The 10,867-nt window shown below is 48.0% G+C and overlaps 2 protein-coding genes across 17 annotated transcripts in view; one reads left to right on the forward strand and one right to left on the reverse strand.

The window, feature by feature from the left end:
• Window positions 1–370, reverse strand: part of CBX5 (chromobox 5) — a 60,656-nt gene extending 60,286 nt beyond the window's left edge. For both annotated transcript variants that reach the window (XM_007065805.4, XM_037884128.2), the window contains exon 1: window positions 10–370. In XM_007065805.4, coding sequence (XP_007065867.1) covers window positions 10–150 — 141 coding nt within the window. In that variant the 5' untranslated portion in view covers window positions 151–370. The remainder of the gene's footprint in view (window positions 1–9) is intronic.
• Window positions 214–10,545, forward strand: HNRNPA1 (heterogeneous nuclear ribonucleoprotein A1). 15 transcript variants are annotated; one of them, XR_006286639.1, is made up of 12 exons: window positions 222–886; window positions 1,588–1,704; window positions 2,358–2,504; window positions 3,633–3,843; window positions 3,998–4,090; window positions 4,185–4,280; window positions 4,639–4,710; window positions 5,072–5,191; window positions 5,603–5,728; window positions 6,532–6,594; window positions 10,063–10,137; window positions 10,430–10,545. XR_006286639.1 is itself a non-coding variant. In XM_007065807.4 (11 exons), exons 1-10 carry the CDS (start codon window positions 872–874, stop codon window positions 6,585–6,587), a joined length of 1,053 nt encoding a protein of 350 aa, XP_007065869.2. In that variant the 5' UTR covers window positions 214–871; the 3' UTR covers window positions 6,588–6,594; window positions 6,825–7,153. The 15 variants fall into 15 exon arrangements, 10 of the variants coding, with proteins under 10 accessions (XP_007065869.2, XP_007065868.2, XP_043388427.1 ...); XR_005223126.2 differs by lacking the exon at window positions 222–886 and adding an exon at window positions 1,163–1,238; XR_003565577.2 differs by lacking the exon at window positions 222–886 and adding an exon at window positions 1,188–1,238 and having other exon boundaries at window positions 6,436–6,594.
• The last annotated feature ends 322 nt before the right edge of the window (window positions 10,546–10,867 follow it).

Raw genomic sequence — 10,867 nt, forward strand, 5'->3', positions numbered from 1 at the left:
ACCGGGTACCTGGGTACGAAGCGGGTCCGGCACGGCACCGACTCCCCCTTCTCGCAGGCCCTCAGAGCCGAGGCTGCTTCTGCGCAACGCCCGCCGCCCGCCAAAACAGCCCCCCCAGCGCGCAGGCGCCTGGTTCCCCGCATTGCGCATGCGCAGCCAATGCACTTCCCTCCTCCGTTTGTACACATATGGGAGCGCCCTTAGGTTAATCTCAGCGCATGCGCAGATGAGCACTTTCTGGCTGGTGCGTTTTTATTCCCTTTTCCGTGATGCTGCCAGGCAGAAGCCCAGGTCCGGTCTGTTTCACAGGGCTAATGCTCGCGGTCTAGTGCCAGTGACATAAAACAGGTAATTTAATTCTTCCACCACAATAATTGACACCCTGCCTCATCGAATGATTGACAAGACAGCCCACCAGTCAAACTCAACGCTTGGCAGCAACGGCCAAACATTGGGCAGTTTAGAGTGTGATTGTCCATCAGCAAACCAATCAGAGGTAAGATACAATCTCTCGAGAGTGGAGCGGGAAAGACAGATGGGGGGGGAAAGGCATGGACTCCCAATGAGATAGGTTAATGGGCGGGGCTTAGGCTGCCTTAGCCAGTAGACTGCCGCAGTGGGGTAGGTCAAGGATTTCCACCACCAATGAGATGTGTCTTTCGTTCGTGGCTATCCAATCGGATGTGAGGGGATGTGACCCGACCCCCATCATCCAATGGGAGCACGCGGCGGGCGGAGCCCTAAGGGGGGCGGTGGAGTGAGGCGGCGACGCACTCGTCATTCAGCCCTTTCTGTATCGGCGCCTCACGGAGGAAGCATCGCGCGCGCAGCAGTCTGAGACGGAGGCCTGCACCCCCCCCCACCCGCCGCCATGTCCAAGTCCGAGGTGAGCCAAGCCCCAGGACTCCGGCCGCCATCTTCTCCACGCGGCCCTCCCCTGGCCCTGCTGCTCCGGTGACTCTTTTCTGATTTCGAGGCCTCTTAGGCTTCGGTCTACCCTGCGAGGCCCCTGCTTGCGCCCGGGGCGGTCCGCATGCTGCGCGTGCGCTCCCGAGGGCGGGGAGGCCCCCCAGCTTTCGCGCGTGCGCGGCCCTCCTCTCGCCCCCTGTGGGCGGCCCTTTCGCGCATGCGTGGCGGAGACCAGTCTCTGGGTGTGGGCCCTCGTGCCTGCGCCCGTCTTTGTGCAGAACCAGATCCGAGCTATGGCGGCCGGCCGGGCGGCGCGTGGCGGACATCGTGTGCGTGTCTGCTCGGCTCGCCCTTCTCCCGCGCTAGGCGCCTGGGCTGTGCAGGATGCAAGGCCTCGTGGGGGGGTAGGCCCGGTGATCAGTGCACGGGGAGGCTGGCCCCCTCTTTCTCAGTGCTCAGCAGCCTGAGGGGCCAGAGCTGTGGTTAGCCTGGAAGGCACTGTGTAATGGGGGTGGCTTTCCCCCCCACTGCCAGGCTATTCTGATCCCCTTGTGGGGAAGGGAATTCCTGCTCCCCTAGCCTAGATCAGTGCTCCCTTGGGTGGGGGAGAACGGGTATTGTTAGCTCCAGGAGGCTGTTTATCTTGTTCCCATCTCATGGCTTGTTCTTTCTTTCTAGTCCCCTAAGGAACCCGAGCAGCTGCGCAAGCTCTTCATCGGTGGCCTGAGCTTCGAGACAACAGATGAGAGCCTCCGTGGCCACTTCGAGCAGTGGGGCACGCTCACTGATTGTGTGGTGAGTGTCCTGGTCCCAGCGCCATAGCTGAAGCACTCTAGGGCTTTTCTTGGGCAGGGCAGCTGTGTTACAGTAACTTAGCAGCCTTCCAAAATACTTTTTGTCAAACGGAGTAAAAACATTTCCTTGCAGGGAGTAGGAAGGGAGCAAATAAACTTATATGTATTTGATATTAAAACTCAGAAATGGGTGAAGGAATCTCATTCTGTGGCATTACTGGTTTTTGATGCAATGGGGAGAAATGAAGAATTTTGTTTTTACTTACCAGTTAAGAGTCCTTAAATCACTATTCCTAGATAGTGGAATAGTACGGAATTGGTCTAGTTGCATACTTAGTGTTGCTCTGAAGGGTTCACTGTACATAAGGATGGCCATATTGTGTCAGAACAGTGGTCCATCTAGCCCAGTATCCTGTCTTCCAACAGTGGCTGATGTCAAATGCTAGTTTAGAGGGAATTAACAGAAGTGGGCAATTGTTAAATAATCCATTTTGTCATCCAGTCCCAGCTTCTGGCAGTCAAAGGTTTTCAGTAACTTGTAGGACAAAACCAATGCTAGATAATAACCTTAGATGTTCCTTTGTTCTCATCTGTATGCCACTTTGCTTGTTTCACATTATCTACTTCGGTCACTAATAGAGATGTCATTTCTAGGTAATGAGAGATCCAAATACCAAGCGCTCCAGGGGCTTTGGGTTTGTTACATACTCTACAGTAGAAGAGGTTGATGCTGCCATGAATGCTAGACCACACAAAGTTGACGGCAGAGTTGTTGAACCAAAGAGGGCTGTATCCAGAGAGGTATGAATTAATGTTTAATCTAATCATGACGTTTTTGTAGCCTTAAATTGGCTGTTCACGCACTGGTGATAGTGTTAAATGGTCCTGTGTGGATGTGTAGGGAGTGGGATGAGGTTATTGTGATTATGGTGTGGATATAATCAAGGGTTTAAACTGAGAAGAATAGCTCCTGTCCTCTTCATGGGTTGGGGAAGCAGCCACTCCCCACACACAGAACTCCCCCTACATTAATCACGCTGGCTGTAACTGCCAATGCACTAGTGCCAGCAAGAATATGTGCTGCCCCTCCCGCCCCCCAAAAAAGGACATTAGTCAATGGCATAGATCGGGGTGGGCTGATTTAATCCGGCCCTCGAGCTCCAGCTGGGAGGCGGGGTCGAGGGCCTCTCCGTGTGCGAGTGCTGCAGCTCCTGGGCGCAGTGGCATGTCCCCCCTCCAATTCATATGTGCAGGAGCAGCCAGGGGGCTCTGCTCTGTCCCCGCAGCTCCCATTGACTGCAAACTGGCCAATGGGAGCTGCAGGGCAGGGCTGCTGTGCCTCCACGGATAAGTGGGAGTGGAGACATGCCGCTGCTTCCAGGAGCTGCTTGAGATAAGGGCTGCCCGGAGCCTGCACCCCTGAGTCCTTCCCATGCCCCAGCCCTGATCCCCCTCTGATCCTCTCAATCCCAGCCCGGAGCACCCTCCTGCATGCCCCACCCTGGAGCCCACATACCCCCAGCCCAGAGCCCCCTCCCACACCCTGAACTCCTCATTTCTGGCCCCACCCCAGAGCCTGCACCCCAGCCCCAATTTCTTGAGCATTCGTGGCCCGCCAGTTTCCATACCCAGATGTGGCCCTCGGGCCAAAATGTTTGTCCAACTTTGGCATAGATGGTACTGAAATTCTTAAAGCAGAACCATGCCATTAGTCATTCACTACAATTGATTATGAAGGGGGACAAAATTTCAGCTGTGCACTAGCCTTTAACTTCTGTTCACAGTCATAGTGTACAACTACCACAATTTTGAGTGTTGGCTTTCTTTGTTTGAGCTATCGGAGCCTTGCTGTTCAGACCAGTGTTTGTGGTGTCCTAAATTCGTACATCTCAGATAATACTTCATATTGCTCTATTCTGTCCTGCATAGGACTCTCAGAGGCCTGGAGCTCACCTTACAGTGAAGAAAATCTTCGTTGGTGGGATTAAGGAAGACACAGAGGAGCACCACCTGAGAGACTACTTTGAACAGTATGGCAAAATCGAAGTGATTGAGATCATGACAGACCGTGGCAGTGGCAAGAAGAGAGGTTTTGCGTTTGTCACCTTTGATGACCACGACTCTGTGGACAAGATTGTTAGTAAGTATCCCAGCGAGTCTATTACACAAAACTCTGCAAACCAGTGAAGAATTTATAGTATTTGAAGGGGAATTGTCCTTGGCTTAAAATCAGGACGCAATTGTGGATGTAACAGTTAATAACAACCTAGTAATGTCTGATTCTTCCCTTTCAGTTCAGAAGTATCACACTGTGAATGGCCACAACTGCGAAGTGAGGAAAGCACTTTCAAAGCAAGAAATGGCCAGCGCTTCATCCAGCCAAAGAGGTGAGTGCCAGTTTCTGTAAATCAGTTTGAAATTAATCCAAATGGCCCCTTGATAATTAGCTGTGCCATTCACAAACACTACTCTCTCTTCTAGGTCGCAGTGGCTCTGGGAACTTCAGTGGTGGCGGCCGTGGAGGTGGATTTGGTGGAAATGACAACTTTAACCGTGGCAGCAACTTTAGTGGTCGTGGTAAGTGACTTGAGGGGTCATTCTGACTAAAATTAAAAGGATACTGTCAGGCTAACAAAACTAAAGTTTTAGCCCATAGGTTAACACACCTGCTGCTGCAGTTCTGGTTATTGATTTTACTTGTTGATTTGGACGTTGGACTAAGTGCAATTCTCTTTTCTTGGCTCTTGCATTCTAACATAGTACAAGGGCTCATTCAGGCAGACCTTGGAATCCCTGATTCCTTGCAACAGTCTCCATCAATTTATACAGCTGCTTCATTCTGTAAAACTGGCTTACAAAACCGTGTGCCCTGGGCGCCATCACCTGACAGTTTCCCTTCCCGGATAGACTGAACACAAAGGTTTGTTCTTTTCAGGTGGGTTTGGTGGCAGCCGCGGTGGTGGCTATGGAGGCAGTGGAGACGGCTATAATGGATTTAGCAATGAGGGTAAGGCCAAAGCATAACTTTACTGACATGTCAGCGGCCAGGTTGCCTTGTTTCCAGGCTCAAAGGTGCTACGCCCATGAAGAAGCACTGGTGACATGAGGAAAGTGACTAAACTACAATCCCTTGGCCTGGCGGATGGCTGATACAAACTGACTACAGCATGGACCCAACTGGATCCATCCAGACAGAATAATTATTGTGTTAAGCATGTCACATTGATTGGTCACAAATTTTCTGTACAAATATATTGATTTACCAAAGTGCATGCTGTGATCAGTTCTTTGGGGAGTTTCTAATTCCATCAGTGGACTGTGGGTTGTGAAATGCTGGAATTCAGCAGTCTTGTGTTTTTATTTTGTAGGTTATGGTGGTGGCGGCGGTGGGCCTAGCTACTCTGGAGGAAGCAGAGGCTATGGTGGCAGTGGCAACTATGACGGCTATAACAACGGAGGTGGTGGCGGCTTTGGCAGCGGCAGTGGAGGTAAGTATCCCCCCACTGTCAGTAGGGGACCTTGCCCAGAAGTGGACTATTTGGCTTTCAAACAGCAGTGCCGGTTCTTTCTGCTCTGCTACAGTTTCATGACAAAAGCCTTCATTACTAGTAGACTGACATGGGGCATAACTTCCTACACTAGGTGAGCCTCCCCATTATCACATGGTATGTTGTACCTCCTGTTTCCCAAAATTCCGTTCTGTGTCGTCTCCAGCCTTGGGCCTCCTCTCCCCTGCCATGTTGCAGAGGTAAGAGAACGTCCTCACTCTTGAGGCTGCCTTTGAGTTCTCAAAATCAAGCTGCAAAAACTGCCCTGCAGTCGGATGCCCTGCAAAGTGTACTGTTGCTGAGAAAGGCATTACAGATCACAGCCTTCCCATTGCTTGTTCCACTCCTTAGGAAGCAGTTTTGGAGGTGGTGGAAACTACAATGACTTTGGCAGTTACAACAACCAATCTTCAAACTTTGGCCCTATGAAAGGAGGGAACTTCGGAGGCAGGAGCTCTGGTCCGTACAGCAGTGGTGGTGAGTCTCAGAATGAGGGGTCCGTCCTTGTAAAGGGGAGTAGGCGTGAGAGAAGCCTAAGCCAATATCACGATGCCACACTTGTGGTACAAGCTTAAAATCTACCTGCCTAGTTGTCCGCCGCAATTCATTGAGATCCCGGACTTTGTGGATCCTCCCCTTAGGCTGGGGGAGGTCCTTTAGCAGTGGGCAGGCTTCCACCCTCCCACTTGCAGGTTCCCAAGAGGGCCTACAATTATCTAGCTTTAACCACAGGAACAGTCACTAGCCCACAGTTAAAAAGCTTTTCTCCTGACATGAAAATATGCTTGTCCATTTAACCTCACACAGACTTAACTTGCTATAATCGTAATAAATCAAATGTAATTCTAGCTGAGTATTACAACTTGAATATCCAACAGGAACAAACTCATGCTTCAGAAAATGCTTATATTGCAGACATTCAAACATACAATTGGGATCAAAAGCAGTCCTTCGCAATTTTGGCTTACCTGAATCTAATCCACTGCCCTACCTTACAGTCAGGTTTGCCAAACCCTCAGTCTTTGTGTTTGCTATAACACAGGGGTTCTCAAACTGGGGGTCGAGATCCCTCAGGGGGTCGCGAGATTATTACATCGCAAACTGTCAGCCTCTACCCCAAACCCTGCTTTGCCTCCAGCATTTATAATGGTGTTAAATATATAAAAAGTGTTTTTAATTTATAGGGGGGGTCGCACTCGGAGGCTTGCTATCTGACAGGGGTCACCAGAACAAAAGTTTGAAAACCACTGCTATAACGCCGTCTCCAATTGCTCTCTCAGGTGGCTATGGTGGCTCCAGTAGTGGCGGTAGTTATGGCGGTGGGAGACGGTTTTAACTACCAGGTAAGCATCTGGACGTTGCACCTCTCAGTCAAACGTATCATGCTAGTGAATCAGTAATAGTAACTAATGTAGCTGAGCAAGTACACAGTAAAAAGACTTAATTTCAGTAAAATGTGGTTGTTTAAGCTAATATTCCGATCAGCTATCTGTGGGAACGAACTTGCTATTGGATTGTAGCCTTGAGTCTCAATGTGTTTAGATTAACAACTTTATTCCATATTATTCAACAGGAAACAAAGCTTAGCAGGAGAGGAGAGCCAGAGAAGGGACAGGGAAGCTACAGGTTACAACAGTTGTGAACTCAGCCAAACACAGTTGTGGCAGGGTGTAGCTGCTACATGAAGACATGTGTTAGACAAACTCTCCTTTGCAAACATAAGGACTGTATTTGTGACTAATTGTATAACAGGTTATTTTAGTTTCTGTTCTGTGGAAAGTGCAAAGCATTCCAATAAGGGTTTTTATGTAGAATTTATTTTATTTTTTTCCGCACCCATGCTGTTGATTGCTAATTGTAATAGACTGATCATGACGCTGAATAAATGTGTCTTTTTTTAAATGTGCTGTGTAAGTTAGTCTGATATAAGTCAATTGAATGCCATCCTAGCTATATGAATGCAGCAGTACCTGCATGTAACTAGACCAGGTATAGCTCAGCAATAGTCCACTGCAGTATCACTGGGCAGGAACAGTCATTTGTGGGCCTTTTCAGGCCTCCTGAGCTGGGTCCTGAATACTAATGCCAGAGGATGTGTGCATTAGCAAACTTCACAGCTGTAACCACCAATGGAATCTGTAGATTTCGGTGTGCTGTCTCTGTGTAACCCTTGTAGACAGAATTTGGGTATCCTGTGCTCCAGCTGCCGCAGATGCAGCTGTTGGTGAATTACAGCTGCAAAGTCTGCTAGTGTAGATGGGTCCAGAGACTGTCTTACAGCAACCAAAAGGGGCTAATTCTTTGCATGGTGTATATGCCCATGTAAACCCTTTCTCACCAAACAAGATTAACTTGCCTGAACAAAGTATATCAGGATCCTGCTCTATACAAGAACAAAAGTCAGTTGATGTTGAGTAGCTTAGGCTGTAAATTGAAGTGTAATGGACCAGTCCCTGCCAGCCAAAACTTCCCATAAAACTGTCCCTGGGTTATCTCACAAAGTTAGGGGCATTAACTCTCATTGGTATGGATCTTCTGTCCAGTTAACCAAACCCTAATGGCTGACAGAGGTGGGAACTAAAACTCCTTTCCTACTTTTGGAAAAGGAAGAGCAATTCTAAAACCCAGTTCTAGCAGTGGGGGGGGGGGGGGGTGTAGTTCTGCTGAGAAGCACACCCCGAATTCACAGCAAGCAGCAGGAGATACTAATGGAGGCCAGTCTAGTGGCCGTGAAATCTTACCTATGTAATGATAAAGGAAAGCTGAGTGCATCCAGGGTTACTTTGAAAGCAAGCTGCACTTTTGTTTCTCGCAAAGCTATCCAGCTCAGATGCCTATGTTAAATGTTTCCACCAGCTAGACAGTGGTATCGTGACCATAGGTAGATCAGCTTGGGCCTCATGCTGGGAAAGTTGCATTGCATTTTTCTTTAACACAAGTGCTCAGCAAAGGGGTTGATTCTCAAATACAGCTTCCAGCTTTGAGAAACAGTTGCAGTTTCTCAGACTGCTGAAACCAAACTCTAATCTCTGCCTCTTCTAAGCACTGAGTGGGTTCTGCAGAAGTTGTCTGAATGGTAGCCTCTTGATATCTGAGGCATTTTCTGACTGATGCAGTGTGTTTCCATTGCAGTTTTAAACCTGTGTATAAACATAGCCATTCAACTGCTGTAACTGAATCTCCCTTTTTTTTGTTTTTAAACTGGTTGGTAACTAACTGTGCCTCAGCCTGTTTTAAAGGGGAACTGCAGAGGAAGAAACTGACCTTAGGGGATAGCCCCAAAATGTAAACCAGCTTCTTCTGCTCCTCATTAGGAATATCAGATCTTTGCTGGCGTGTACGAGAGGGCTGGAGATGAGGTGGGATGAACAATCTTCCCCAGCCCTGTAATTTGAGGAACATTAAAATCTTACTGCCTATGTTTTAGAGGTTTAAATTCCAACTGCTGAAGTAGTTGGGATAAAAACTCTGAACTTGCACGCCTTCTTCCGTTCTAAGCTTCCAGCGCAGTGAAGACCTGAGCTTTCTGATGTAAATGAGTATAAAATCTACATTTTGCAGTTCCCCTCTTATGCAAACTGCTGCTTCCTCCAGCTGCCTTAAAGCATAGCTTTAGTTTCCTTCTGTTTGCTGCATTGCAGAACATGGGAGTCATTGCAGAGCTCTCAGTTCTTCTACTGGTATTTCAAATCAGAAGGCATTCACTGGTGATCTCAATCCTTTGATAAAGAGCAACTTAGCCCCATGGTAACTGTTTGAAGCAGGCCTCTGTCTAAATCGTGTTGGCATATTTCTAACCGATCTCTTCAGTTGAATGATTATGAAGTGTATTAATGTGGAATGCAAAAAAAAAAAAAAGTTTTAGTTCCATTGGGTTTTATGTGGCTGAGTTTGCAATAGCAGGTGGATCCTAAACTTATAGAGGGAGACGAGACCTCAGGATTCATGGAGTATACTCTTGGCATGGCTTGATAACGTTGAGGACATGGTAGCATACCACAACAGAGGAAGGCACTCCAAGAGCCAAGAACTAAGTAGCTTAAAGATCCAGGAGACATGCAGATGTTGAGCTACTAGGAGCTGCTAGCAAGCATAGCACGAATGGCTTCGAGTTCAGACACTTCTGCAGCTGAGAGAGAGTAGACACTTGTGTGTGGAGTCCAGTGTACACAGATAAGCCAGGTGCAGGCTCTGCACTCTAGGAGGGAGTGGAGTATCAGTGACCATCGAAGGAGGCAGACAAGAGTAAAGATCCTTGCTCTTAGGACTAGCAGTCAGATCCAGAAGGCAAGGTTTTATTACTGTGCTTGTAGGTAAGAACAGATTTTACTTATGTCCGTATGGTTTTGCCTGAAATTAATTTGTCGAGTACTTTTTGCTAAAGCTTTGTGTAATGAACCCAAGTAGTCAGGCTAGCTGTCTTGAAATCTACAAGATGGGCTGCTTTTTTAAACTCGCCCAGTGCTGTAAGCGCAAGCACCAGATGGCTGGAATATAGTGACTTTAAACTACTTGGTCACTGGCCTGAAAGTAATGCTCGCCCACCTATTTTGGCACGTTCATTCTCAAGTCACCGCCTCTCATTCTATTGCCATTATTATTGGAGCTGCTTAATGTTTACCCACTTGCTTAGCACTGCAGTCCAGGTGCTATAAACTGCCTTAGTGCGCTGTCTGTGCCTTTCAGAGGGCACTCAAATTGGCCAGCAGTTAACTCTTTAAATTGCAATGGGGTGGTCATGCAGGGTAGCTTTTAAATGTACTGGAAAGCAGCTATGCTGGAGAATCTAATGTGTGCCTTCACTTTTGTAGGAGGAAATGCCCAGTGCTAAGCCTGCCCTCTAAACTAGAGGACTCCATGTACGTCTGCAGTGGCTGCTTTAAAAGGTGAGAACTGTTGTGGGGGTTTCTCATTGTAGGCCACTCTGTTTATGACTGCTGTTAATGCCTGGTGTCTTCTCTTCATGGCTGTAGTATGCTTTGTTGGGAAAACTACCTCTGTTGGGCCTGGGGTAGATTTCAACCCTCAAACAGGAATAAGGGATGCTTTGTCTAATGTGAAGCAATTTAGAAGCCCACGCAAGAAGCAGACCTACTAGTGATCCCAAATGACTTGTGGTAATGTCTGCCCTCTACTCATGTGCTCTCTCACTTCCTTGCAATACTTTTTCTTATCTAGCCGGAAGCCCAGTTGATGTCTCCATGGAGAGTCGCAGAGCTGCTGTGTAGCTGTGTTCACTCGTTCATATTTGAACGCATCTTTTTAAATAAAGATTTTATTTTTTTTACAATAAAGCTAGTGTGGCTGAAAGTTTTATTGTATTGCAGTAACACCCCAAGCCTCTGTCTTGAGTTAGTACTCCATTGTGCAAGGTGTTGTACGGATGCACAACAAAAACCGTCCCTGCCCCAACAAGCTTACGTTCTAAGTATGAAACAAGACAAGGTCAATACAGAAAAGAGGAAGCAGTGGGGCAGTACTGGTCAACATGAGACAATGGATTTAGCACAGTAGCTGCTTCGCTACTGTCAAGGGAAAGGGAACAACAAGGGAAAGACTGAGCGCCCCTCCCAAGCAGGATGGGCAGCATGGGGGGGATGGGGGAAGCATGGCTTG

The sequence above is a fragment of the Chelonia mydas genome, chromosome 20 (assembly GCF_015237465.2).
Source record: "Chelonia mydas isolate rCheMyd1 chromosome 20, rCheMyd1.pri.v2, whole genome shotgun sequence".
Lineage (NCBI taxonomy): Eukaryota > Metazoa > Chordata > Testudines > Cheloniidae > Chelonia > Chelonia mydas.

What these genes read in the sequence shown, in the direction of transcription:
- HNRNPA1 (XM_027828090.3), top strand. Translation starts at nt 1,203, where the DNA reads ATGGCGGCCGGCCGGGCGGCGCGTGGCGGACATCGT. An exon ending in GCACGCTCACTGATTGTGTG is followed by an intron (nt 1,705 to 2,357) that starts GTGAGTGTCCTG and finishes TGTCATTTCTAG; the next exon opens with GTAATGAGAGATCCAAATAC. An exon ending in TAATGGATTTAGCAATGAGG is followed by an intron (nt 4,711 to 5,071) that starts GTAAGGCCAAAG and finishes TTTATTTTGTAG; the next exon opens with GTTATGGTGGTGGCGGCGGT.